The sequence below is a fragment of the Marmota monax genome, unplaced genomic scaffold (assembly GCF_021218885.2).
Source record: "Marmota monax isolate L192 unplaced genomic scaffold, Marmota_monax_Labrador192_F-V1.1 WCK01_AAM20220418_F8-fsc00001, whole genome shotgun sequence".
In the NCBI taxonomy this organism is placed as follows: Eukaryota; Metazoa; Chordata; class Mammalia; order Rodentia; family Sciuridae; genus Marmota; species Marmota monax.
The window spans coordinates 28,940,907-28,967,962 of record NW_026693777.1 but is presented as its reverse complement, the minus strand read 5'-3'; the positions used below and the strand labels follow the sequence as shown (position 1 = coordinate 28,967,962).

At 34.9% G+C, this 27,056-nt stretch overlaps 1 protein-coding gene across 10 annotated transcripts in view; it reads left to right on the top strand.

Annotated features, from left to right (window-relative positions):
- Positions 1–532: 532 nt before the first annotated feature.
- Positions 533–27,056, top strand: part of Tmem260 (transmembrane protein 260) — a 148,921-nt gene continuing 122,397 nt past the window's right edge. For 5 of the 10 annotated variants that reach the window (XR_006855359.2, XR_009228377.1, XR_006855360.2 and 2 more), the window contains exons 1-5: positions 536–747; positions 5,567–5,598; positions 6,324–6,475; positions 22,895–23,072; positions 24,979–25,092. Coding sequence is in view for 6 of the 10 variants with exons in the window: in XM_046460742.2 (XP_046316698.1) it covers positions 594–747; positions 5,567–5,598; positions 6,324–6,475; positions 22,895–23,072; positions 24,979–25,092 (630 nt within the window). In the remaining 4 variants the exon portion in view is untranslated. Of the gene's footprint in view, positions 748–5,566; positions 5,599–6,323; positions 6,476–22,894; positions 23,073–24,978; positions 25,093–27,056 lie in introns of all 10 variants that reach the window. The other 5 variants (XM_046460743.2, XM_046460741.2, XM_058584640.1 and 2 more) reach the window with 4 other exon arrangements.

Here is a 27,056-nt window from a genome sequence, read left to right as displayed (position 1 = left end):
TATATATATATATGACAAAACAAAACAAAAAAACTCACAACATCTATTATGTCCCTGAGACAGCAGTCTGGCTTAGTTGGGTCATCAGCTTCAGGTACTTTCACGGGCTGCAATTAAGTTCTTGACAGTCATTTCAGGTCTAAAATGGGGAAGGCTCCACTTCCTAGCTCCCCCATACGGTGTTGGCAGTTCCACCCCACACCACAGGTGGCAGAAGCAGCCCTTCCCTGCTTGCGGTTTTCAACTCCGCTTCTGTCTCTGTCAGAACCGACCAAGTCAGTATGGCAGGGGGGGGCAATTGCCACAGGAACGGTACAGGCTTGCTTTCCTCAGAGATGCTCCCCACCGTGATTGGTCACTTTAGAGCACAAGATAAGGATGTACGTGCCCACTCGTGATGGTGACTAGAAAGTTCCCAGACCTGGCTCTCGCATGCCTGGCCGGTTTTCCGCCCCCACCGGGCGGGAAAGGTGCGCCCGGCCGCTGAGGTTCGACCCGGAAGCTGCAGCGCGGGCTGCGCTCGCCTCTCCGCGGGGACTGTGGCCTCCGCGCGGAGTCTGTGGCCCAGCCGCGTCCTCTGTCCGTCCGAATCCATGGGTCTCCATGGCGACGGCAGGGGTGGGGGGCGGGCAGCCGGAGCAGGGCTGCGGCGCTCCGGGGGCCTCGGCGGCGGCGTCACGGTATTCGCCGCTGTAGCCTCAGTGTTCACCCTCACGCTGCCCGCCTCGGTGCCGGGGGGAGACTCGGGTAAAGTACTCTCAGGCCGCCCCTCCCGCCCTCTCCCCTGGTCCCACTGCGGGAAGCCGCGGCCGCCGCTCCTGGTTCAGTCCAGTGGGCTCGGGCCTCCCATGCACCCGCTGGTTTGCAGCGCGGGGTTCATGCTTCGGAACCAGTTCTTCCATGCCAGTGACTCTGGTTTCGTTAGTTCCTGGGCTTTAGAGAAAGGGCTCCTGTGGGTTTCCCGAGAGGGGGTTCACCGACCTTCCCACTTCCCCAGATCGTTTTTTCCGACCCTGACTTTACTTACCATTCCCCTTTAGTCCGCTTATGTTACTTAACGAGCCCTCGTGTTTCAGACAAAAGGAAATAACAGTAAGGGCGAATGGATTCCCTGAGAGAATTCTATCGTGCGTAGAGACAAGTTACAAATCCTGGAGACATAAGAGGGAAACGTGACTGAGAGAGAGAGTCTCAGAATAGCTCGTCAGGAGAGTCTTCTGAGGAGGTGATATTTTAGTTGAAACCAGAGTATTGACAAAGAATCGTGCAGAATATTTGGAGAACCCTTTAAAAAAGTGGGATCAGATGTGGCTTTAAGCAGCTTCTAATAAAAGGAAAAGCACGACTCCTGGGCCCTTTCACATTCATTCTTGTTCTGTATTTGAGACTAGAAACAAAGTCTCGGTTTTGTTTCTGTTTTACTACCAAATTAAGTGGATCATCCAAGTAATGCCTTATAACTGGCAGTAATTGACTCAGAACAGTGCTGTAACTTTAGGCAGTAAATCTCTATCCTCAAGAAATGGTGTACTACTTATCTTTTATTGGATGACATATTACCCCAAATTTAGTGGCTAGAAGCAGCAGACGTTTATTATCTCCCGATTGGGGTAGATTCAGAAGATAGGTGCAGTTTAGCCAGGTGCACTATGTAGGACAAGGTTGCAGCCATGGTGTGGTCTGGGGCCACAGTCCACTGGAGGCTCCATTTGAGGAAAATCTGCTTCTAAACTCAACCTAGTTCCAAGCTATTCGGTTCTCTCTATAAAATAGCTGACATGTCAAAAGAAAGAGATAGGGCACCTCTGTCTGACACCTGTCATTTTGTAACCTAATCCTGGAAGTGTTATGCCATTGCCCTGTTTTATTCGAGGGACTCAGTAAATCCAGCCCACATTCAAGGGGGAGAGGATTACACAAGTGAGAATTCCAGGAGTTGGGGATTATTGGGAGCTGTCTTCAAGGCTGCCTACCACATTGAAGTTCCCCAACATTCTGTTTTTCTATTCATTACCTTTCCAATTTCTTTCAGGTCCTATTCAGTGGTTCATTAGTGTACGAGGGAATGGAGGTTTCCAAGATTTATATTAAATAGTGGGAGTAGCTTTGTGGATGTGAGTTTTAACATTGGAGTGCACTATTCAAAGATTAGATAGTTTTATTACCTGTTTTTAAAACAGCTACTTATGGTTGTCTGAGCCTTAGTATGGGATAGGATGAATAAGAACATTTAGTGAGCGCTAACTATGCCAGCACTAACTATACCAAATGCTTTTTATGGACTGATGTTTTAGCCCTCCCAGGTACTCTGAGGTAGGTACTATTATTACCTTCCTCTTGTAGATGAGAAAACCAAGGCTAAGCTATGTCCAAAGTCACAGTAAGTCAGTGCTGTCAGGGAAAAAACCCAAGTAGATGGCCTTTAGAACAGGCACTGGTAACCTGTACTTTGTCAAAGAATTTTATGAGATACTTTGTTACATCCACCATCACAGATGTAATAATATTTAAAGCCTGTTTAAAATCTATGGTTGTTTACTCATACCTGTAATCCCAGCTACTCTGGAAGCTGAGAAGGATGATCACAAGTTCAGGGTCATCCTGGCAACTTATTGAGATCCTCTCAAAATTTTTAAATCATAAATAAGAGCTGGAGATGTAGCTTAGTGATAGAGTGCTTGCCTACTCTGCACAAGGCTCTAGATTCAATCTTCAGTACTGAAAAAGAAAGAAAAAAAAAAAAACCTATGGCTGCGATCTTGTTTTTATTAATGAAGTATTTTTCCTCAAAAGAATAAAGGTATATATTCCCCAAACTTTTTTAGGTGTTCTCATTTGCTTAATTTGATACTCAATAGTGGTTGCTTCTAATAGTTTTATGTTTATTTTGGGGAATAAGTAAACTGTTTTTCGTCTATATAACAGTATGGAAACTTTGTTTAATCATATCTTTGATCATTTTGTTTGTGTGTTGAGTGTACTGTTCTACTTGAATATTTACGAAATAATTTTCTTATCAATAAACAGAACACATCTCAAACAAAATAATGCATGTATTCTTCTTCCCAATAAGTCTTAAGTTATACTGCATAAACCCATGGCATTGTGTGGCTTTGTTAAATTATAACAGTATAATTAACATTTAAGAAATAGGAAAAAAGAAATATGAAAGGAACTGGGTTTTATAAACATTAAGCATCTGTAGACAACTCTGAGCTTGCACCAGTTTGCTTCCTAGATAACAAACTGTGGGTCCCATTGTTGCCTGGAAAACTTGGGTTCCAAAGGTGTCTTGAGTAGCAAGTATGACAGTGTAGTATGTCTTTTGATCAAGTTTGGTCCTAAAGGGACCCAAGTTTTTGAGTAAGATCAAGAAATCTTCCATCAAAAACAATGATCATGTAGTTCCAATGTAAGTAGGACTTAACTTTGAAGAAACACCAGCTTAAAGGGTCAGGACAGCTGGGTTCTGTGGCATATCCTCCTGAAGCAGGAGTAGGAGGATCACAAGTTTGAAGGTACCCTTGGCAGCTTAGTCCTAATCTAAAAGTCTAAAAAATAAAAAACAAATAAATAAAAGGACTGGGGATGTAGCTCAGTGGTAAAATGCCCTGTGGATTGAATCCCCAGTACAAAAAAATAAATGGAAGAGAATGAATAATGATTGCAAAATTTTGAACTCGTACTTTGTCACACAGATATAAGAACAACAAGAAAAAAAAAATGATCAAAAGAGTTTGGAACAGCAGACGTAAGAGCTAACCTGTTAAGGAGAAAACTATACTTGAGAGTAGTTACAAAAGGAAAAATTATCCTGAATATTTTTAGACCATAAATAATTTATTTAAAAAGAAATATTTGGGATTCAAAAAGTACCTTAATTTCTACTCATGAGTATCTCCAGAGATTTTTTTAATGTCCTAAAGTAGGGATTAGGTCAGTGGTAAAGCATCCCTGGGATCAACCCCCAGTGCAAAACAAAACAAAAAAGTCCTCAGGTAATTGACTTAAGTGGGCAGTAGATGTCTTTGGAACCCTTAAAGGACTTCTATTTTGCAGTCATTTACCCAAGAATGAGGTAGGTGTCTTGAGTAGCAAGTATGACAATGTGGTATGTCTTTTGATCAAGTTCTATGTTCAGGGCTTGAGTTAGATTGTGTGGCCAGAGGAGGAGGAGATGGGGATGTCTTGGCAGGATCATGAAATGGCTAAGATAATGTTTTTAAACTTAGTGGGAGAGAGAAATGAAAATAACTAGCCAGAATATAAGGCAATCTAAAGTGCTAAACAGACTCAAGCAAGCTCTGTAAGGAGAAAGAAGTGATTATTTCTAATGGGGGAGGCTGGAGAGAGTTGTGTAAGGAAAGGTGTCACTGAGGAGGTGGCAATTGAATGAACTAGGCCTTGAAGGATTTAGGAGAGAATGCTGGGGAAATATTCCATGGTGAGAAAATGAGTGCTAAGAGGTGCCAAAGAAGACCACTCCAGAGGAACACTGGGTATTCAGATTTCACTGAGATGAGCCTGGATTGATGGATAAGCCTGGCAAAGGGACCTTGCAACCTAGAGTTGAATGTCTTGCTGAGGAATCTGAACTTAATTCAGTAAGTAGAGACTAGTCATTGAGAAATTTTATACTGGAGATATAATCCAGCTTATTTGTCTTAATAAGTATAGTAAGCCATACTAAGCAATTTCAGTATGCAGATAAAGTGGGTTGGTCAAGTCTTGCTGAAGTCCAGGCCAGAGATAGTAAAGTCTAATTGTACCTGGGGCAGTAGAAATTAAAAGCAGAGTATTGGTACCTACTGAAGTACAAAAAACAGACATTAGTACTTTTCCTATCATGTAATACTAATCGCAAATCATCAATATTGACCGATTTCTTACATTAATATATACTACAGTGTATAGAGATGAGTCAGAAATAGTCCTTATGCTCTGGATACTTAAACTAACAACAAATAAGCACTGAATTACTGCATCATAATTCTAGAAATAATGCTAACAATGAGGAACTATAAAGCATATAATAATTTACTGATTGGAAAAAAAATGTATTATAGCAGAACCTATCAAAAGAACCTAGGTGGAAATTGTTTTAAAATATCTAAATGTATGCAAATGCCAGTATTAAGGTTATATGGCACATTTTATAAATTATCAGACTTCAGACCTTTGCACATTTGACATAAATTGTATCTTTGTAGACTATTGTGCTAAATTCTTGAGAGACGATACAGCACATTATACTAATGCTCTCTAAAAGTATTTGTGTATTTTCAAGTAAATATGACTTTCAAGAGGGAAAATAAACATTTTTTTAATGGAAATTTACCTGTATTTCCACTGACCAGTTATTGAAAACTATCAAACATAGTTTGTTCAATAAGACCTAACAGAGAAAATATTCTTTGACTATTTCATGCTGTTAAATCTCTACAGATTTACAGTTTTATCCAGTCAAATTAATGCAAAACCCCAATGCAAGCATTTGGATTTTGAAAACTTTGGAGGAGTGTCATTCTCTAATAGTAATTATTGGTTTTACATTATTTTTTCACAGGGGAACTGATCACAGCCGCACATGAGCTTGGAGTAAGTATTAGTTTTATTGTTTAATCAATGCTCTCATTAACAGTTTTAGGAATTAAGAAAGTTTAATTAAGCATGGAGTAAAGTAGATTAATTTATTTTCAAACCCTAGTTTTTAGTAACTTATAAGTACAGTACGTGACAATTTACTTTAAGTTTTAAATCCAATTAAACTAAATTATAAAGCAAAGCCTTTACTATATATACAGTGGCTGGCTTATTATTACCCCAAATTTTGTATAAGCTGTGGAGAATAAAATAAATCGGGTTAACAGTTTTAATAAGTTTATTATTTAATAAACTTTATTATGGTGCATGATCCCTTTAGGCAAGACCTTACGACTGTCAGCATGGTGGTAATCCCATAGCAGTGTGGTCTTTCAACTTTCTAACCAATACGATATTTCAGAACCTGCTTTTTTTCAAGAGCCTTTTAAATGACCCTAATGTACTGTGAACCTAGAGAACAAACTGCTTGAGAACTGACAATGAAATATGTCACCCTTTTTCGAGGTGACACACCATGTGATAGACACTGCCAAATCCACTAAAGAAAATATTTATTTGTATTGGCACAAGAGGATTACAATAGGAAACCACTATTTAAACATTTAGTCATTGGCACTTAATCTTTCTACTTGCCTGAGAAAGGGCTATACTTTTCAATTAAAGTCGGTGTGACTCTTTTCGTAGATGAAAGTCTTCTAACTGTTGCTATTTTTCCATAGGTTGCCCATCCTCCTGGCTATCCTTTGTTCACACTGGTGGCTAAACTAGCAATTACACTCTTTCCTTTTGGTTCAGTTGCCTACCGAGTCAATCTTCTCTGTGGCTTATTTGGAGCAGTAGCTGCATCATTACTTTTTTTCACCGTTTTCAGGTAAAGTTGATTAGTTAATAAGTTTTAGTATTTGGAGATGTGGATTTCTTATGGCCAACTACATACATTTAAAAAATCTTTTGTTGCTTGAGTGGTTTCCCTAACTCACGTGACTTCACTTTCTTCATTTACAGTAATTTCATATGCATTTGGCCCCTCACATGATTACATGGCTGGTTCTGCTTTATACAATGGGGTGAAGGTGTCACTGGTTCATTATCACAGTTCTCTGGTTAGGCAGAACTAATGAGGTTTGTCATTTTGTGAAGATGCAGATAGGCCAGTTTAATTCAACAATATGAAGTTCATCTTTTGATAAATGGTAAATACCATTTAATTACTCACAGCATTGCTGATGGGCAGCTGCCTTTCACACCAGATCTAATCTAGATATATTATATTCTAAATATGAACATGTATGCTTTTTGAAATGAGGTTGTTAACTAAGAAAATTATGTTTGGGATGTGGTTTTAGTTAAGTTCACTTTGTTCCAATATAGCTGCAGGGAAGGTAGGCAAACTAGACCACACTTAGTTACTGATGGAAAGCTTTCTTAGTTTGTAAGCTACTCTTGCTTTAAAAAAGTTGTAATTAGTTTAGGATATTGGTTAACTTATTTGTCTTTGATGTTTCTGTCTTCTTTACTCCTAATTTAGTCTAATCTATGCCCAAGAGGATAATAGCAAAAAGATAAATTATACTTCCTAAAATGTGAAAAACCAAATTAAAGCACTTCTTCAAAAACTTTTCTAGTTTTTAAAAATAAAATCAAATCATTTTGTATGTAAACACAGTATAATTTGAGTAGACATAATTTCAAATATAATTTTTGGAGACTAATATTTTATAATATAATGGTCATAACACTGCCCTTTAGCTAAATTCTTTCTAAATTCTTTTTTGGTTATTTATAGAAAGGTAAAAGTTAACAGTTATGAGTCTCAATGTTTACTTTTAAATCTATTTGTAAAAAGCTTTCAGATTTAAATATTTTAATTATTGATGATTTATTAAATGCTTATTATTTAATTTGTTTCTATTTAGTGTTACATTTTTTTCAGTGATAGCCAAATCTTTAAGTTTGAAATTTTAAAAATAATATCTCTGATTCATTAGTGTTATGAATACTTTATTTTTCTAAATTACCAGAATTAATTTTATTAGAATTATTTCTTCTGAGTCTTTTGCAATTCAGAATCTGTCAGTATTTCCATAGAGAGAAAAGCTGATCATCTTTTTTAAAAAAATATGTAGGTATAAATTGGGATTCATCTGTTGTATATCAAATGTATGAGTTATTAATTTTCATAAAGATATTTTAAGACAGACATTTAAAGAAAACTAGTTTTTATTTTAAGAGTTCATCTTTGTTTTAGAGGATCTTTTATGTAACATACATCTATTTAAATGTTATACAGCTATATAAATGCTCTTAGGCAAGTAAAGTGATTTATCTCCAAAAATTTTCTGTTTGTCAACATATTGTTTATGGCATTCCACATGAGAATACTGTAAAAATCATACATAAAAACCTTTGCAAATACTGCATAGCTTTGGACTATAATTTTCCTTTGAGTTGTCCACAATTAAAAATGGCTTTTATTAATGCTTATGCTTGATTATATGACTTTTAGATAAGCACACTAGCCTGTGACCCTTTTCTTTTAATATGCAGCATTAATGATAAATTTTTATACTTGCTAATGTGTGTTTGAAATCACAACTTTAATATTACTAAACCAGGCATTTGAGTGGTTTTAGTAAGGCAGTACTTTGGAAAAGTTACTATCTTTCCGAAAAGGGATCTAACAATATTATCTCTCACATACATTTTAATATGAAAATACTTCATTATTTTGAATACAAATAACTGACAAGGTACATGTCCTTTGGGAACAACCTAGTTCAAGTGGCAAATCTGTTTTGTCAAACAATAGACACCCTTCAGAAAGGAGAAGCCATCTCTATGGTAATAGGACTAACAGTAGCCTATTGATTGAGTGGAAGAAGACATTATACAGTGTCAGCTGGCTTGTTACAATTTCATTTGTTGTATGACCTGAACTTAACCTCTAAAACCTTTCTTCTGTGAATATAAACCCAACAGCAGGACACAGTTTTTGTACAGCCATTACAGTGATGGCTTTTTTCCAGTCCTAGCATACAGTAAATATATTCCTTTACAGGTTGACTCCTTTATCAGAATTTGTTTAGGAGACATTTCACTACTTTATTCATTTATAGACTAAATCATCATTCCATTTTGTTGTTGAATATTGAAGGGTTTTGATCCAGGAAACAGTTTTATTCTTTCTTCCCCCTCCCATCACTTAAGAGAACATTACTGTACATGTGGGATTAGTGCTGACTGGTGTGCAGTAAATTAATTCTTTTAACAGGTTTAGGTTTTTTTCAGGTAATTGTTCACATAGCATTCACTATATTTAGCTCTTGGGGTGGACATAAAGACCTTCTGTACCTTTTAAACAAAGATTGTATTTCAAAAGCAAATTTCTGTTTAAATGTGTTGATGTAAAAGGCTCCCTTTTTTTCAGTAAACATGACTTAGATTGAAAGAACAATTTATTCGTTGTTTCCCATTACTATGTAATTTTTGCTTTTCTTGCATCTTTCTCTTGCTTTTAAAAGCCGTAAGATGTCATTAACACTGCATTTTTTGTCAATCTTTCCTAATGGTTGGCAAGAACTCATTTATACTTGCTTTGCTCTAGTGTAGAAAGTATATGAGTAAAACAGCACACTGAAAGCTGTATGTGTCACTGTCATTTATTGAATTAAAAATAGTAAGATTGTGGCAGTTTCTGATTTATATATTGTCCCTTTCAGGGGCATTTTAAGGCATGCATTATGTTAGGAGTTTAATCTAATACATTTCATTTGTATGAAATAATTCTTATTTAATTTGTGTACATATCTGTGTTTTTAAGGTTATCTAATAAAGTTAGTGACTTAAGGAACTGAGATTTTCCCTTTTAAGACCTTTGAAGTAAACAACTTTTAAGTTTGATTATCTGATGTTTAAAGTGTCTTATTTTCTATTTGCAATTCCCAAACCCTATTAATATAAAATAAGAAGTTATAGGTAATATAAATCACAAATATGAACATCATTTAACTTAATACTTGAATTTCAAAGTTATTTTCTAGCAAACATCAAATTAGGTCCAATATAGTAAAATAAGGAGGAGTACTAAAATCACTCTCATCAAACATCTACATTTAATATGTGCTGATCATTAAAATAGAAGAAAGTGCATTGATAGCATTGTATACAAATGCTTTATTGCAGGGAAGATTTAACTTGCTCATGGTTTCAAATGAAAACATATCTTACATCATTTATTTTGATAGTTACAGGACAGGGAATATATTCCCAACAGCCTTGAGAGTCAGCATTTCTTTTTCAAACTATTAATGACCAATGGGAACTATAAAAAAATCCATTCATCAGTGTTTCTTGAACACTCACGTGAATTGAAAGTAAAACTCTTTTAGTTTTTATAATTAAAATTCAATACTTATTTTAAAGAAAGTAAAACAAAAAGTTACTAACCATTAAATAGGCAGTTTTCTAGAAGGCAGTGTCTTAGAAAACTTTCGTAAAAACCCTAATATCGTTAACATAGTGTATTTAGAAATCAGATTTCTTAATGTCAAGCAGGCTTCTTAGAATATATGAATATTAACAATAATTAAAGGTATATTGAAACTATTTCTATTTAATACAAAGAACTTGCGATCAATTTCAGTAGTACTTAAATATGTTCTGGCAGATTATTTAGTGCCCATATTTTATGCATGGGATTTTGTCATTTTTATAAATTATGTATTCCTAAACATTGTGTTGCTAAAAATTAATTTGATTATAATTTTGGAAAGCGAGTACTTGATTCTGAGCACCATCTGCTATTCTTATAGCTTCCGTTAAGATTCCATTCAATAAAGAATAGAAAATTAAAATGCCATACCTTAGAGAATGAGAATCTCCTGCTTAAGGGACATTTGGATTTTCCAGCTCAAAGAGTACTTTAGATTATTGCCATAGAGAATAACATGAAGCTCTTTCTAATTTCTGAAGTAACTACGCATAAGTAACAAATAGTCACCAAGTTTTTGTAGTTGAAGAAGAATGGAAAGTACTGGAGCATTAATTTCCATTCAGGAGAATATCTGTCTTGATCCCTGGTTAATTGATCATATATTTCTCTCGTACTTGTATTAAAATTGCATTGACTCAGACTAGTTAAGCATATTAAGAGCTTGATTCATTTGCATTTTTTTATAAGTAGAGGGACATATTAGACTCAAATAGCAGCACTTCATTTTGAAGGGAAAAAAGCAGGGCAAAAACTCTTTTAAGACTGTAGAGTCTTTCTGACAGCTAGTCAGAGTTAGAATTAGTTCAAGGAAATGTTAATAATGCACTGCCTGGCCTAATCCCTTTGATATCACCAGGTAGCCTCCTGTTCATGGGTTAATTGCTTTAAAAGCGAAGGCAATATTCTGAGCGGTGGGCCGCTTCACCTTTTCACAGCTGTTACCATTGAGTGACAACTAAATCCCATGTGTAAGATGAGGAAGAGCTCAATCTCCAATTGGGAGAAAATTTATGTAAACCGCAATCCCTTCAGAATGTGCGGAAGTCATAGACTTTCTTGATTTACTCTGCTTTTCCCAGAAAGCTCTATTGTTCACTTTCCTAAGTCCCATCAACCCTTTGTAGCAGAATATCACAGCGGCAGCAGATAGCTTGAAATATATAAATGCTATCATAGCTCTGATTAATAGCAGTGCTTATGAGTCAAGTCTGATAACAGTGCAGCTCTCCACTCAATTTCAGATACTGCTAATGGAATCTGTCTTCTCCAATTGTAATATGAGAAGGCCTAATTTGCCATGGAGCTTGGAGCTGTCACCAGTAGGGGATTGTGGGGTCAGATGGGAGCTGCCAGGTTTTTGCCCTGCAGCTTGTATCTCTCACTTTGAATAGAGCAGCCCCCTGCCTGCCAGTTAGCTGATAGGCCGCCGTGGGGTTTATGCCACTATGTACAATAGGAGAGGGCTACATAGGCTGACTTTATAATTGTGAAGCTAGCTCATATTTCCACAGCTACTGTGCTGCATAATTTCTAATAAGTGGTTTTAACAAATGTCAGATTATGAAAAGTTTCCTCAATTACAAAAACTTATAAAACATTTAAATTGCTAAATCTGTTTCCTGCCGAGATTTTGCCACTGGAACTAGTCATCAGTTATTATGACTGCCCTAATAAATGCATATATTTCTTAAAATTACAAATAAAATATAGGTCATAACTCATATAGACTTGCCACTTTTCAGAGCCATAAAAATAGAAAACAATCTTAACAAATTGAAATATTAAGATATACTTCCCAACTTTGCATATTCAAACTCCTTAATATTAATTCTCTATTGTTAAGTTGGTTGGTGTTGCTGATGTAGTTTAATACTTTCATTCTGTGGGTTTAATTATTTGGATTTTTAAACTTGCTTTTAAGATACTTTTAAGCATTGTGAAAATTATGCAACATCTTCTAAGTTTTCAGTTAAAAAGGACTGTGTATGAAAGATGTTGGCCAGTGCCTTTGAGAATAATATGCTGAAATATACTTTTACCAGTTTCAGTTTTACTACTGAATGCAAAGTATACTATCAACATTATCAAGCTAATCTTGAGGTCTTGTGTGTTTTTACAGATTTCAAATAAAATGTTCTAAAATATGTAATTTGAGGGTTATTTTAAACTGTGAAGTACCTCATGAAGGTATTGCCTTGCATTTTGAAGTTATTTGGCATACCATGAAAACTTAGTAAAATGTAAATAATGGTGATTCCTATAAAGACTAGTTCATTTTTTTCTTTTAGGGGTATAAGTTGATGGGGTATAATAAAATGAATTATTTGAAACCTTTGTCATTTATTAATTAATGTATGAATCTTAATTCTAATATAAATGGTCTGATTATATCTTATTTATGGAAGCTCTTCATAATCTTATTTTTCCCATTTCTTCATTTTTTGAAGGCTTTTTCATTTTTTCCTCCAATTTTATATAGTGGTTTAAAATCAGGAGTAATACTTCGTACTTTTATATGGTACTGCTGGTTAATATTTACATAGCTGAAAATACAGGTGAAACGGTTTACCTTTTGATTGATTCTCATCAAAGAGAATTAACCTTGGTAGGATTTTTTTTTCTGGAGTTACAGTAAATTTATCTGCAAATTTTTTTAAACTATGGAAATGTTTAAAAACATTTTAGACCCAGTGGGTGGTAGCTTCAGAGATACACCTTTAACATATCACATTTTCAATGACTGATTATGTTCATTAGGTCTAAACTTGAAAATGTTTACATTCTAATGCTTTCTAATCGACCATGAATATAATATTCCCACAGAGCACTTGACATATATTATATGCCCAGTGCTGAAAGAACGTAACCTTAGCAGTACTTATATTTTCATAGCTTAGCTTCCCAGTATCACCATTCCCAAGGTAGACTGGAAAGATAAATATATGGCATTGATTATGTGAATGAACAAGAAGGGAACATTGTATCATTTTCACGAGCAAAACTCAGAAAGATAAAAACATGGAAGAGTAAGGATAATAGATTTGCTGTTGATTGTATACTGCTTTATTGTACTTCTTTCCTGTAATCCTTTTCACCATTTTGGTTGTCAGTATGAATTGACACTAGCAGTAATTTCTTAAACATTATTGTTCATATGCTGCATTGTGGTCTGCCTACTCCCATTCCACTTACTTCAAGGAGTTCTCACTATAGAGGAAGGGTGCTGTAGCCTCCATGTTGGGTTCTTTTCATACAAGTAACACTGAAGGCCAATGCGTTCATTAAATTTATGAGGTACATCATGTGTGTATTTGGAATGAATTTCAGGTTTCTGTTATTTGCCTTTTGATTTAGGGTTAGACAAACATGTTACTACACATGAAAATCAAATACAGTGTAGTAGAAAGAAAAATATACCTTATCATCAATAGCAAAACAGTGTCAATGGTGTAAATTGTAACCTGATTTATCCATTATGTCAACAGATGGATACTAGCCCATCCGTGAGGAAACTAGTACACAATCAGTACTTTTCTTAGGAAGCTTCTTGGTTCTCATGGATTTTGTGGACCAAAAAGAAGGCAGTTATGTTTTAATCAAAGAATTCTGATACTTTAGGCTGCTTTTAATAGCATCACATCTTTACACTTCAGTGGGGAACCTCTGTCATTTGCATTATCTGGTTGAAGTTTAAAGTACTTGACACCTTTCCCAAACTATTGATATGTCTTTCTTCATTGTGCATAAACACTGTTCACTACTAGAATGTAAACTACATGATTTTAGTGTTAACCAAATAAAAAGCAATTAGGAAGATTTATTTATTGCAAATGTACTTCATAATGTTTTATATGTGAAGTATTAAATATGTTTATATAAAATAAATCATACTTCAATTACTTGGATTTGCTATTCTGAATCACCTTTTCTCTATTAGTGTAAAACCATAGAATTAAGTATATATTTATTAGCATAAAAATGTGATTGTGATTATTGATATTGACAGATGACTGTCCTTTATAATGCAGTGGTTATGGCCTTATAAGATTTTATTCTAGGGGCTAAGTGTGGTGGTGCTAGCCTATAATCCCAACTACCTAAGGGGTTGAGGAAGGAAGATCATAAGTTCAAGGGCAGCCTTGGAAACTTAGTGACATTCTGTCTTAAAATAAAAAATAAAAAGGGCTGGAGATGTAGCTTAGTGGTAGCACACTTGCCTAGCATGTGCAAATCCTTGAGTTCAATCTCCCAGTATTGCAAAAAATAAAATAAAAAATAAAAAAGATTTTATTTTTCTACAAGTCAGCTTAGATTCTACAACTATATGCTTTATTTGAAATAATATCTCCCTGATTTTGCTCTATGAGAATTGGATTGAGAACGGAAAATGTTTTTTCTCATAGTGTGGCTAACTCATCCTAAAATGTTCTTAAGTTACAATGGAAAATACACTATTTGGTGAGTTCTGGTGAAAAGAGACTTACTTTATTCACAACTTCATTTGAATTTCTCTTCTTTTTCTCAAGTTTACTATTGGTTTGTTTAAAATAATTATCAATTTCAGTAAAAAAAAACAATTTTAATGAGCTAATTTTAAGATTCTACATTAGCACATTAATTGCTTTTTTAAAAAAATAATTTGGTATGTTTATTCAAGAGAATAAAATGAAAATTGAAATAGGATTTCTTAATTGCCAAGTGAAAACCAATAGTGTTTTTGATTATGTCATTATTTTTTGAAAAAATTCATCAGACTTAGTCTTTACATAGGTGAAAGTTTTGTCATATTTTGTAGGGAATTCATGTTTATAGTTCATCTGCATATGAAACTTTATGGATAATACAAGATATCTTGTTTTGTGGGCTCAAATCAATAATTTCATTTAAAACTCATATTTAAATAAAAATGTCAGATTTGACATCCCTTCTAATTATTTTTACTTATTCTTTTTTGGTTTTGTTTATTTTGGTACTGGGGATTAAACCTAGGAGTGCTTTACTACTAAGCTATATCTCCAGACCTTTTTTAGTTTTTATTAGAGACAGGGTCTCACTAAGTTTCTGACACTAGCTTTGAACTTGCAATTTTCCTGCCTCTGCCTCCTGAGTTGCTGGGATTACAGGTGTGCACTACTGCACCCTGCTATCTATCAGTGTGTGAAAGACAACATGAGAAATTGTGAACCTTCTGTATTCTATTATTCCCTTTGAAATATGCATTTTTGTAAACAAGGTATAAATCATATAAATGTGAAGATGAAAGTGCTTTTTTAAGTAAATTATCCTTTCAGTACTCTTGCCAAAATATTAAGACTTGACTTGAAATACAGAATGATGAAATGAGTATGCCTTAGTTTCTAGAAGATGTATCCATATCACTCTGTGTTTTTTAAAAAAAATCAATGTAACAAATCCAAAATAAATCCTTGAATTTTTCCCTTAATTTCATTTGTTGCCAAGACACTATTTTTATAATTATAAAGCCCAACAACAATAAAGGACATGGATCTTGAAAGATGCAAAATGTATCCAAATACCAAAACATATTTTGTCTTAACTTTTTACACTTATAAAAAAGAGAATTCTTTCTAAATAATGGCATACATGTGATTTTATAAGCATTATTTGAAAATGGTTGGACTAAGGTGAGGTAATTAGAAACTGTTGCTACTTGAAGCCCATTAAAAGCTTAAAATAAAGTGTGTCTAAAATTTTTAAAGGTATATAAATGGGAAAACCTTTAATTTTCAAAATGTTAAATAGCTTTTATAGAATGCGGGCACACATACATGTACACATACACATGAATGATTCACTATTATGTTGACATGATTATCCAGGGGTCTTAATAGTCCAAAAATAATTCCTTTGACTTTGAAACACATTGTATAGGGGGTTGCATGTTTTTCAAATCTGATTTCCTTATTGTGTCTTAATTTGATTACAGTTAAAAGTTTAGATGCCTGGCCTGGAAATATGGCTTAGTAGGAGAGTGCTTGTCTAGGGTATGGAAGGCCCTGGGACTGATTCCCCAGAATCACCACCAATAAAATAAACTAAAATAATCTCTCTCTATTCAATACACACTTAATAGTTAAAATATATATATATATATATATATATATTTTCAATTTCGTGAAAACCTGGAGAAGGAGCAACTACCCTAGTCTCTAGTCTTAAGTTACCCTAGTCTTAGTGAAAGTCCTTTAGGGAAAACTTAGAAAAGGTGATGCTTACACTGAGTTGTAAATAATAACTGTAAGTTAGCCATGTGAAGACAAAACAGTGCTCCGGATATACAGAATCTTATTCACAAAGAAACCCAGAGGTGGAGAACCAGCTTATAAGTAAGTGATTTACATGTCATATAATGTTGTTGAAACATGGAGTTTGAGAGGGGTTATGTTAAATGAAGCTATGTTTGGGCTGAGATTAGAACATGAAAGGTCTTGACTATGGTAATGTGTTTCTATTATGATTCAAGGGGAGTCATTAAAGGTTTAGATGCAGGAGTGTGCTAATATCAGGAATGGTTGTGAAGGCAGAAGACTTACCATACTATTGGGTTGGTTTGAGTTCCAGGGGATGATAATAACTGAAAGAGGGCAGTGGCCATGTGAGTGAAGAAAAGTTGATTAGTTTCAAAATAATTATGATATAAAATTGATAGCATTATGAAGTATGTTTAACAGGGAGTGGAAGCCTTGATGGTGACTCCAGGTCTCTTAACTTGAATAACTAAGGTAGATGATGAAAATCATGAATATAGAATGTACAGGAGTAGGATCCTTGTGAACAGAGAGGGTGGAGGTTAATTTGGTGCCCATTAACTGCGATGTTCTATGGGACATCCAGAGTTGGGGGGAGTGGTACTGGAATGGGTATATAGCAATTGGTTGGAGTTACATAAATCTGAAACTAAGAGAGCAAGTAGTGCTAGGGACAGATTTGGTGTTTTCAGTTTGTAGTTGTCAGTTGAATTCAAGATAATAGATAAAGCTGACCAGAGTATGTAAAGTTAAGAAGAGCAAATTGCCTGAGAAAGAAATCTTGGAAGAGCCCAGCTTTCAATGAATTATTGGAAAAAGAGACATTCAGCGAAGACACAGAAGGAAGATCCAGAGCTATATAAGGAAAACTGGGGGTGTCGTGGTGTCCCAAACATAAACCTAGTAGAGTGAATCTGGGAGAGTGATCATCAACAGTGTGCAACATGACAGAAAGGCCCAGAAAGCCTATGAGTGTTGGGGTCCCCAGACAGGAGTTACAGTAGTGTGCTAGGGTGAGGAAGGGGACAGAGGCTGCAGAGATGAGCCTAGCCAGACCTGAAACTGTATGAAATCATCCCTGATGTCAGCTTGCTTTTTAGTCGTTTATCTCTATCTCAGTAAGGTGAACAGTGTGCTCAAAAAATGCTCAGGAAATTGGATGAGCAACATGATGAGACTGCCTACCTACAGAATCAGTGAAGGAATTGAAGGGCTCCAGGCTTCAGAAAACCATTATTAGCCTTACTGACTTGTCAGCACAAATCAAAGACTCAGCTTGCTGGGTGCTGGTGTGGGGGATCCCATCTGCTTGTCAGCATGCATGTGAAGTCAGAGCACTAGGCTGCACACTTGTTCTTCATTGCACTCCACCTGCAGACTTCTTATTGCATGATGTACCGACCACCTCTTGGCTCTCAGGACAAATTACTTAATTTTACTGAAAAATTTTACAATTTTGAGAAGAGCTTTGTTAGACTTTTTTTTTTTTTTTTTTTAAATCATGGGCTGTTTTCAACAATGGAGTTCAGTTTTGGTAATTAACTATTATGTTCCATCCTTGAACAATTTGATATCCTTTTCCCCAAACTACTTTTCACTCCCTGGCATGACTTTAGCTTTCTGTTTACTCATTTCCTTGATGCCCCACTGTCCAGTTTAATTGAGACCTACAACCCCTTGCTCATCCTTATCTCCTCCCTCAGCTCCCTATTGGCTTTACTTCCTTCTTTAATCCAATCTGGGGCTCATGGTTCATTACTTGAGCTCTCTTTCCTTCTTATCCTTCTGTCCTTCTTCCTTAAGGTTGGCTCTATCCAGACTTCCCAGGCCTGGTTCTGTGCAGTCATGTGGACTGATGCTGCTCCTCTGAACCTAGTCTCTGTAGTCTCCAACCTCAGCTGAGCATTTATTGCTAACTACTAGGCCTTGTGTGTATCTCTCCTGGGCTTGTAGAGTTTTTCCACAATAAATGTTTCCAATTACCTCTACTTTTTTTAATCCACTAATTTATATTACAAATTTACAAGTTTACAGTCAGTGGATTCTAAATCTTAATGTAAAGTCAAAGTTTAAAGGCATCGTGTTCAATGTATATGCATTTAAGGAAGGACAGAATGGCCTAAAAGATTGCTGAGATCATCACCAGAGCAGGAGAGCCTCAGCAGGGTGTGGGTTGATCCAGAATCCTCAAACACACCCATGTGCAAAGGCCTCTGTGGTTGCTCCAGACCCCTTCTGGTTGCTCCAGACCATCGGGTTGCTCCAGCCTTCAGGAGGAAACAGGTGGTTTGGTGAGTCCACCCCACTTGATTCTTTCAGTATAATAGGCTCAAAATAACTGCTAATGGAAGCTAGTCAGGCCATCCCAACTGGAAGACAACTCAGAGACAGGCAAATGAGACTGTAAACTGCATTAGGTTGAGTATCGTGTTTGTTTTTAGCCACTGTATTCCCAGCACATTAAACAGTAAAATTTAGTAAATATTTGATAAGTGAATAAATGTAATAACTCTGGGGGGAAAAAGTACATGCATTTAAAAAGAGACTCAGAGTTTGGCCTATAAAATGATATTGAAATAAAAGAAGTTTATAAGGCTTAGGCTATATAGATTATTTGTGAAAAGTATTATTTATGATTTAATGTATTATTTGGGATGACAGAGCATCCAGAATATTTCATATTCTACCTTTCTGCTCTTGGAGGCACACTCTCTCTCTTCTGTTTTCCACAAGGCTATGAGAACTTCAGCCTTTATTTTCATAATTTAGTCACACAGTTTCTCTTGAAAAGAATAATATAAATTATATTAAAGAGGGAAAGCAGTGTATTTCAGTTAAAATTTTTGGTTGAAAGCAATTGGATGACTATGATTAGCAGAAAAGAAATGTATTAAAAGGAGGTTGGGAAGAACTTTACAGTTCAGTTTTAAAAAGACAAATAATTTTAAGAATTGGGCAAAGTATCTGAATTGACATTTCTCCAAGGATGTGTACTGTCCAGTAATGACCAGTAAACACAGGAAAACATGCTCAGCATCCTAAGCCATTAAGAAAATGCAAATCACAAGCTCAGTGAGATACCACTTCACACCCACTAGGATAGCTAGAATTAAAAAGCCTGGGTAACTGGTGCCCATTAAGTGTAGAGAAATCAGCCCCTGGTGCACTGCTATTGAGAGGCAAAAGATTCACTACTTGTTTTTCTTCAACTTATATTGAACTACAACCCAAATTCCTATAGACTTACCTTAAATTCCAGGCAAATTCATTTGATAATAAAAAGATTGAGATTATAGGTTTGATTTCCATTCCTTTTTTTTTTATAATCAGTTACTTTCTCTTCTCAGCAGCCTCACAGTTTTTTTCTCTGATATGGAAGAAAATCAGGTGTAAGAAACTACGGATTATTTATTATAAAATTATCCTAATCTTGGGAGAGGAGAAGGGAAAATTCAGATTATACACTTTGCTATTGTGGGATTACTCTTCAATAATATGCTAATGTATCTATGTGTAAGTCTTAAGGTGACTGGGTAAGTTTTATCACTGAAATTGATAATTTTAAGTTCAATTTGTAAAACCTTATGGAATAGTAAAAGGCAGTTAACATAGTTCATAACTAATAATAATTAATATCAACAGTTCAAATGCTTTGGGATGAATTTCTGAGTGTAATAACATGTTTAAAATTATGGATTGTGAGTTTGAGTTTCCTGAGAATTCAGTTATACTTTCTTCTCAGTTCTCTTTAATTGACCATTTGATGGTTTTAAACTTTGACAAATTGTCCTTTCAAAAAAGTAATTTTAAAACCTGACTCCATCCAGGTGTGGTAGCATACGCCTGTAATCCCAGCAGCTCAGGAGGACTGGAAGTTCAAAGTCAGCCTCAGCAATTTAGTGAGACCCTAAACATAAAAAAGGCTGGTGATGTGGCTCAGTGGTTAAGTGCCCCTGGGTTCAATCCCCAGTACCCAAACAAAAACCTGACTCCAGAGGGTTTTGAATGCAATTCAAGATTATAATGTGTTATTTTGATAAAACATGGAAATAAACACAACTCTAATAATTAACAAAACTTCATTCTAGTCTATTCTAGACTCCAGGAGGTCCATATTTAATCAGTTAAAAGTGTAATTTATTATTAAGATAAATTATTTGACATTAAAACTAAACACTCATCTTTTAACCCACAATATAGTGGCACCAGATGACTATACTAACAGTTAGAATCTCTAGTTCTCCACTTAACTTGCCATAGTACTTTGGAAAAGTTACCTGGCTCTTCAGCTAGTTCATTTGAAAAACAGGAATTTGTTGATTTTTTAAAAAATTTTATTTTGACAGGATGTTTCAGACTAATTTGTATTTAAATCACCTATACTCTGGAATCAATCATTTCTCCAAGCATGCTAATTTATATTTTATGTAGAGAAAGGACTTTCCAAAATAAAATTGACAGATGGAACTGAGGTGTTCCTTTAAAAATGTTAGAAATGCTTTAAGGTTAATTCATTTTCTTCCTCTGTGTGCATGAGTGTGGGTACTTCCAATATAAATAAAGTTCAAATTCAGTTCACATTTCAAAAACAAGGTCAAAATAAGCGATACAGACAATCAAATGTTATTGATGTTCAGAGATGGGATAGAAACCTGGAAATTGAAGAGAAATTTGAAAAAAGTGTAAGCTTTGAATAAATAGGAACAGGGAAGACATCTTTCTGGGGTTCAATGCAAACAAATGTGTGGTGCTAGGAATAAGCGTGTCATATTAAGGAATTTTGAGGCACTTGACTAGTTAGCAGAAATAATAATGTTGGTAATTAGCAGATGGATGGGGTTTATTTTATTGGAAGCCTGGATTTTAGGCTGACTCATTTAGAATTTATCCTACAGACAATGAAGTGTACTTAAGTTTTGAAGCTAGGTAATCAGAATATGTTTTAGGAAATTTAGTATAATGTCATATTGCAGAATAGGTTGTAATACAGAGGACAAGTTAGGAAACTATTAAATTAGTTAGGTCTGAGGCATTGTGAATATAAACAAAGGAGTTGATAGAAAACTAATTTAGAATGAAAAAGTGACTTTATGTTTAATCAGGATCACTGGGAGAGTAAAGAACTGAAAGAAATAGGAAACTGATGATTTCTTCATAATAGAAATTCAAAGGAAAAACAAGCTTGATGATAATGATTTGTGTGTGTGTGTGTGTGTGTGTATGTATGTATGTGTATGTGCATGCACATGCACGCTGGGTATTATTGAACCCAGTGCCTCTCACACAGTATGTATGAGCTCTATTCCCATCTTCTGTCAATATTAGAAATTTAACTTCTTTTTCTGTAATAGGTAAAACATAGTTGAAAATTAGTGACTTGAGACAGAAAATATCAAAATTATTAGGCTTAATAATGCTTTCTGAATTTCTTAACACTATTAAGAAGTAGATATTTAGGGCCTTGCTTATTGGCACCTTCTGTAACCCAGCAGCTTGGGAGGCTGAGGCAGAAGGATCACAAGCTTGAGGTCAGCCTCAGCAAGGTCTTTTCAAGACCCTGACTGAAAATAGAAATTAGAAAGGACTGGGGATGTAGCTCAGTAACAGACAGACCCTGGGTTCAATCCCTAGAACCACATAGAAGAAAACACAAAGAGGGGCAAGAGAAGGAAGGAAGAAAGGAAGGAAAGAAGGGAGGAAGGGTTTTTATAGTTTAAGATTTGTAGCAAGGTAGGGAGTTGTTTCTTTAGGATGTTTAACACATTACCAGTCTTACCAGATCTCTGGATCAGGATCCAGATTTCTGATGGATTTGAAATGCATGACTCCTCTGGCATTTGAGGATGTGACATTTGTTTTCAAGTGTTGCATTAGATTCTTTTGCCATTATTGAAATTCTCATTTCTATTCCGCTCTTAATGTGCATATATATAATTATATATAGTTGAAATTATATATATACATAATTTCAAACTTCTCAACTTTGTCTAAAAAATAATAAAAACATTAAAAACTAAGAACTTAGCTGTGCACAATTTAACATGATCAAATACCATGACTAATGCCAAGATAAAGATAGAAGGTACCTAAATTCAAACATCCAACAAAAAATGAGTGAAAATGAGTATTTCTGTATATGGTTTTTGCCATTTCATTAACTTAAACATGTCTCAATCTTAATCAGGCTATCCTTCTTTGTGGATAAAGCAAGAAAATGACACAGGTTCAGCCCTAGTTGCTATTTCTTTAGGTTTTCTGAACTGTCTTTGAGTCCTAGAGAATGTGTCTTAGAAGAAATCTCATTCTATCCATAAGTTTGTTCATTTGTTTGTTAGTAGGTGAATGTTCAGGCTTCCTAATTAAAATCTGTTGAAAGAAATTATTACACGAAGTAATGTATTAACCATATAATGTGTGGGGAGAGTGCTGGATGACTGTCATAATTTTCTGCTGGGACAGTTTATAAAAAGGAAAAGAAAGTCAGTCCTTTTTGTTGGGAAAGAAGATTTCATGTTATCTGTATTTGCAGGCTTTCTGGCTCATATGCTGGAGGAATCCTTGCTGCGGGGGTGTTTTCATTTTCTCGTCTAACATGGCAGTGGTCCATCACAGCAGAGGTTTTTAGCTTAAACAATCTGTTTGTGGGGCTGCTTATGGCTCTTACTGTACATTTTGAGGAGGCAGCAACTGCAAAGGAGAGATCAAAGGTAACCTATTTGGATCAAAGTGAAATCATTTTTTTTTTGTTTTAATTTTTGGACAGATAGCTGCATTTCTTTTTAACTTTGGTTTAGATGCTGTTTATCTATTATGGTTACTGTCAAGGTAATCTAGGCATGTTGAGAGAGAAAATATTCTCAGTCCTTTTATTGTGAATGGAAGTATGATAGCCCTCATGAAACATGGGACTTTTCCCCCTCAGACTTCAGAAGTGGTTTGGAGAATGAAGGGGTTATGAAATCCCTGTGAGTGCTTTGGGAAAGGCAAGTTTGTTGGTTCATGCACCAACACTTGCTTGTTGATTACCATAAGGTGCCAAGCTTTGGATTGACCTTACATCATATACCATTATGGTATATTAATTTAGTCTCTTATTGTGAAAATGATCAAATTTGTAATTTTCTAATTAAGAGTGTCAAGTGTAAAAGCAGAGTAGTTCAAAAGAGATTGCAGTGAATTTAAGACAGATACTAGGATTAAACTCATTCTAAGTGTGAAAGAACCCTGCCTTCAAAAGCTTACTGTCTGTTCATTGCAGAAAATACTATATTGCCTTTGTATAAGCAGCTTTGTGTTGTGAAAGGATATAGAAACAAAAATACTTCATTATTTACCTGTGGTTCCCATAAGTAGATCTGTGATGCTATTGTTTTATTTTATTTTTCTAATTGTGTTAAAGAAAAAGTATTCAGTATATTTGTTAAAGAAGCATAAACAGATTTTATTCAGGTTCAGAGGTAGGGAACACTTCAGTAGGGTTTTGTAATAGGGGAGAGAGATCAGGCTCAAGTCCAAATAACAATGAATAATGAGAATTTGTATCCAAGGAGCAGGCTGGGTGTCAGTGGACGGAAAAATTACTGAGAGGAAACATCAGGGGTAAAGGAGGATTCAGACTAAATTGGCCTAATGGGATTCTTGCTGAAGGCAGGCCAGGCTGATCTGACATCACCTGGGGGAGGGTGAAGGATAGAAATTGGATCAGTGTGATCAAATATCCAGGGTAGAGATTTCTAGTTAAACTGACTGAGTATTCTTGATAAAATTGGACAATGCAGAGATGAACACAGTATCTAAAAGCCAGGGCTGAGTTGAGAAGAGAGTTCAGAGGAGCTTGCCTAGAGTTTGGTCAGGAAGAAAATCCTTGTGGGCTGGGGATATAGCTTAGTTGGTAGAGTACTTTCCTAGCATGTATAAAGCCCTGGGTTCAATCACCAGCATCACAGAAAATAAATAAATAAAAATTTAAAAGAAGAGGAGAACACTTATCAAATATGAAATGAGTAAATGAATACATGTTCAAAAAAAGCAAAAATACCACCCAGATATAAATAGGTTTCTAAATAAAAGATGTTACATTTTATTTATTTAGAAGGAGAAAAAGTAAAACAGAATTATTGGACTTCAATTATAGATTTTACTCAAGTAAGAATCATATAGTACTCTGTTAAGATTCACTAGTTGTAGTACAGGAGTCTCCAAGAGTCAGTTTGAAGATAGTCATTTAAGATCAAACTGCAGTTGTTTGATGTGAATGAACAACATTAACAAAAAGTAATGATGATAGGGGCTGGGGTTGTAGCTCAGTGGTAGAGAGCTTGTCTTGTACGTGTGAGGCACTGGGTTCAATCTTCAGTACCACATAAAAATAAATAAATAAAATAAAGATATTGTCTGTTTACAACTAAAAAAATTTAAAAAATGATGATAAATACTAGTGACTGTTATAATTGCTTACATCTAACAGATTGATATTAACCTGGCCTATGATGTTTGGTTTAGTGGTAAGAATGGCTTTTTACCATTGTGCTTACTTAGAGTTTTAGGTGAATTTTTAACTTAGGTGTTTTTGTTTCTTTCTTTCTTTCTTTTTTTTTTCCTGTTTGTTTTCAGATAGCTAAAATCGGTGCTTTCTGCTGTGGCCTTAGCTTATGTAATCAGCACACAATAGTCCTCTATGTTTTATGCATAATACCTTGGATTCTCTTTCGACTTTTAAAAGAGAAGGTAGGTTTTGTAATTTATAAAAATAAAATTAATAACATTTTGTTTAGATTCAATATAGCATTTGTTTCATCAGAAAACTTGGGGCTTTAATTTTTCTTGGGTTTTGTGTAAAGCATAAATAACCTTAAGCCCTAACAATATTGACTGGAAAAAAAAGGATTTACAAAAATAATGTAATATTGATTGCAGTGGCATCTGGCCTATTTCATAATTTTCTTCATGATTCTGAAAATAGGTTAAAAGGACTTTAAAGCAATAATACTAATTTTCCTTAATAGTTTTATTATACATTCTAGGACACAGAGTGGTATAGTAGTCATTCATTCATATTTAACTGTTTGTTGAGTGCTTGCTCTATGCTGTATCCTTGCTCTAAGTGTGGAGATTTAGCTCTCAACAAACAGACAATATCCCTGTAGTATGAACTCATTAAAATCTCTGATAAATAACAGTCCTATTTTCTCAGGATATTTCTCTAGAATTAAAAAAAATGATTTATTTTTATTTCATCTTTCTATGAAAGAAAACTTTTTTGTTAATTAAAATGGCAGTAAATAGCAATATAGGAAAATTACTTTGTTGGGCAATAGGAGATTTAGGTAAGGAAAAGGCAGGGAGTTGAGTTAGACATGAACTCTTGAAAGAATAAATGTCCTTTATCAGTCAGACTTTCTTTTAGTCTATATGCAAAGCCAGTGCCAGCTAGGTCATTTTAATTTATTTAGTTTTTGTTTGTTTGTTTATGAACAAATTCAGCTACGTTTGTCATTTTATTATTTGCTCATTATAACAATTATAATCAGAATTATAATAGAAAACATACAAGTAATAAAATTATTATATAGTAATAGGTAAACAATTATACTAGAGCTTTAGATAATTATATTAACTATTCTTGAACACATTTAGTTTCTTAGCATCTTGGCAACAAAACAAAAAGGTAATGTGGAAATTATAAAATTCTGATTATGTGATTAAAAAGCAAATAAAAGGGAAACAGGAAAAAACAGTTGACAGGAAAGAGCAACTTTTCTTGGACTCGAATTCTATGAAGTCAATCATTTCAGTCTCACATTTCAGTCATAACAGTTAGCAGTATCCAAATTTCATAGAATATTCAGAAAGTTCTTCATGTGACCTTTTATAATACATATCCTTGATTTTTTTTAAATTAAATTTATTTTTATAATTAAATTTATTTATAAAATTAATTTATTTTAATTAGGTATATATAACAGCAGAATGCATTTTGATTAATTGTACACAATTGCAGCACAACTTTTTGTTTCTCTGGTTATACATGATGTAGTGTACACCATATGTGCTGTCATACATGTACCTAGGGTAATGATGTCCATCTCATTACACCATCTTTCGCACCCCCATACCCCCTCCCCTCTCCTCCCTCCCCTTTGCCCCATCAAAATTCCTCCATATTTTCCATGCCTCCCCGCCCTGCCCATTATGGATCAGCATCCACTTATCAGAGACCATTCCGCCTTTGGTTTTTTGGGATTGGCTTACTTTGCTTAGCATGATATTCTCCAGTGCTATCCCTTTACTTGCAAATGCCATGATTTTATTCTCTTTTAGCGCTGAGTAATATTCCATTGTGTATATATATCACAGTTCCTTTATCCATTCATCTATTATAAAGCATCTAGGTTGCTGCTACAGTTTAACTATTGTGAATTTAGCTGCTACAAATATTGATGTGGCTGTGTTACTATAGTATGCTGATTTTAAGTCCTTTGGGTACATACCCTTAATTTTTAAAAAATGGGTATATAACATTAAAAAGTATAACTCAGCCAAAATTTCCTATGGAATACAAAACTGAGGAAGTCCAAATATTTTTCTCAATGGATGCACAGTTGGGGGTCAACAGACAATATAGCCCTCTCTAAGCATAGCCCATTTGATATCAGTCATCTTAGCCAGAGATATAGCTTGACCTGAGCAGA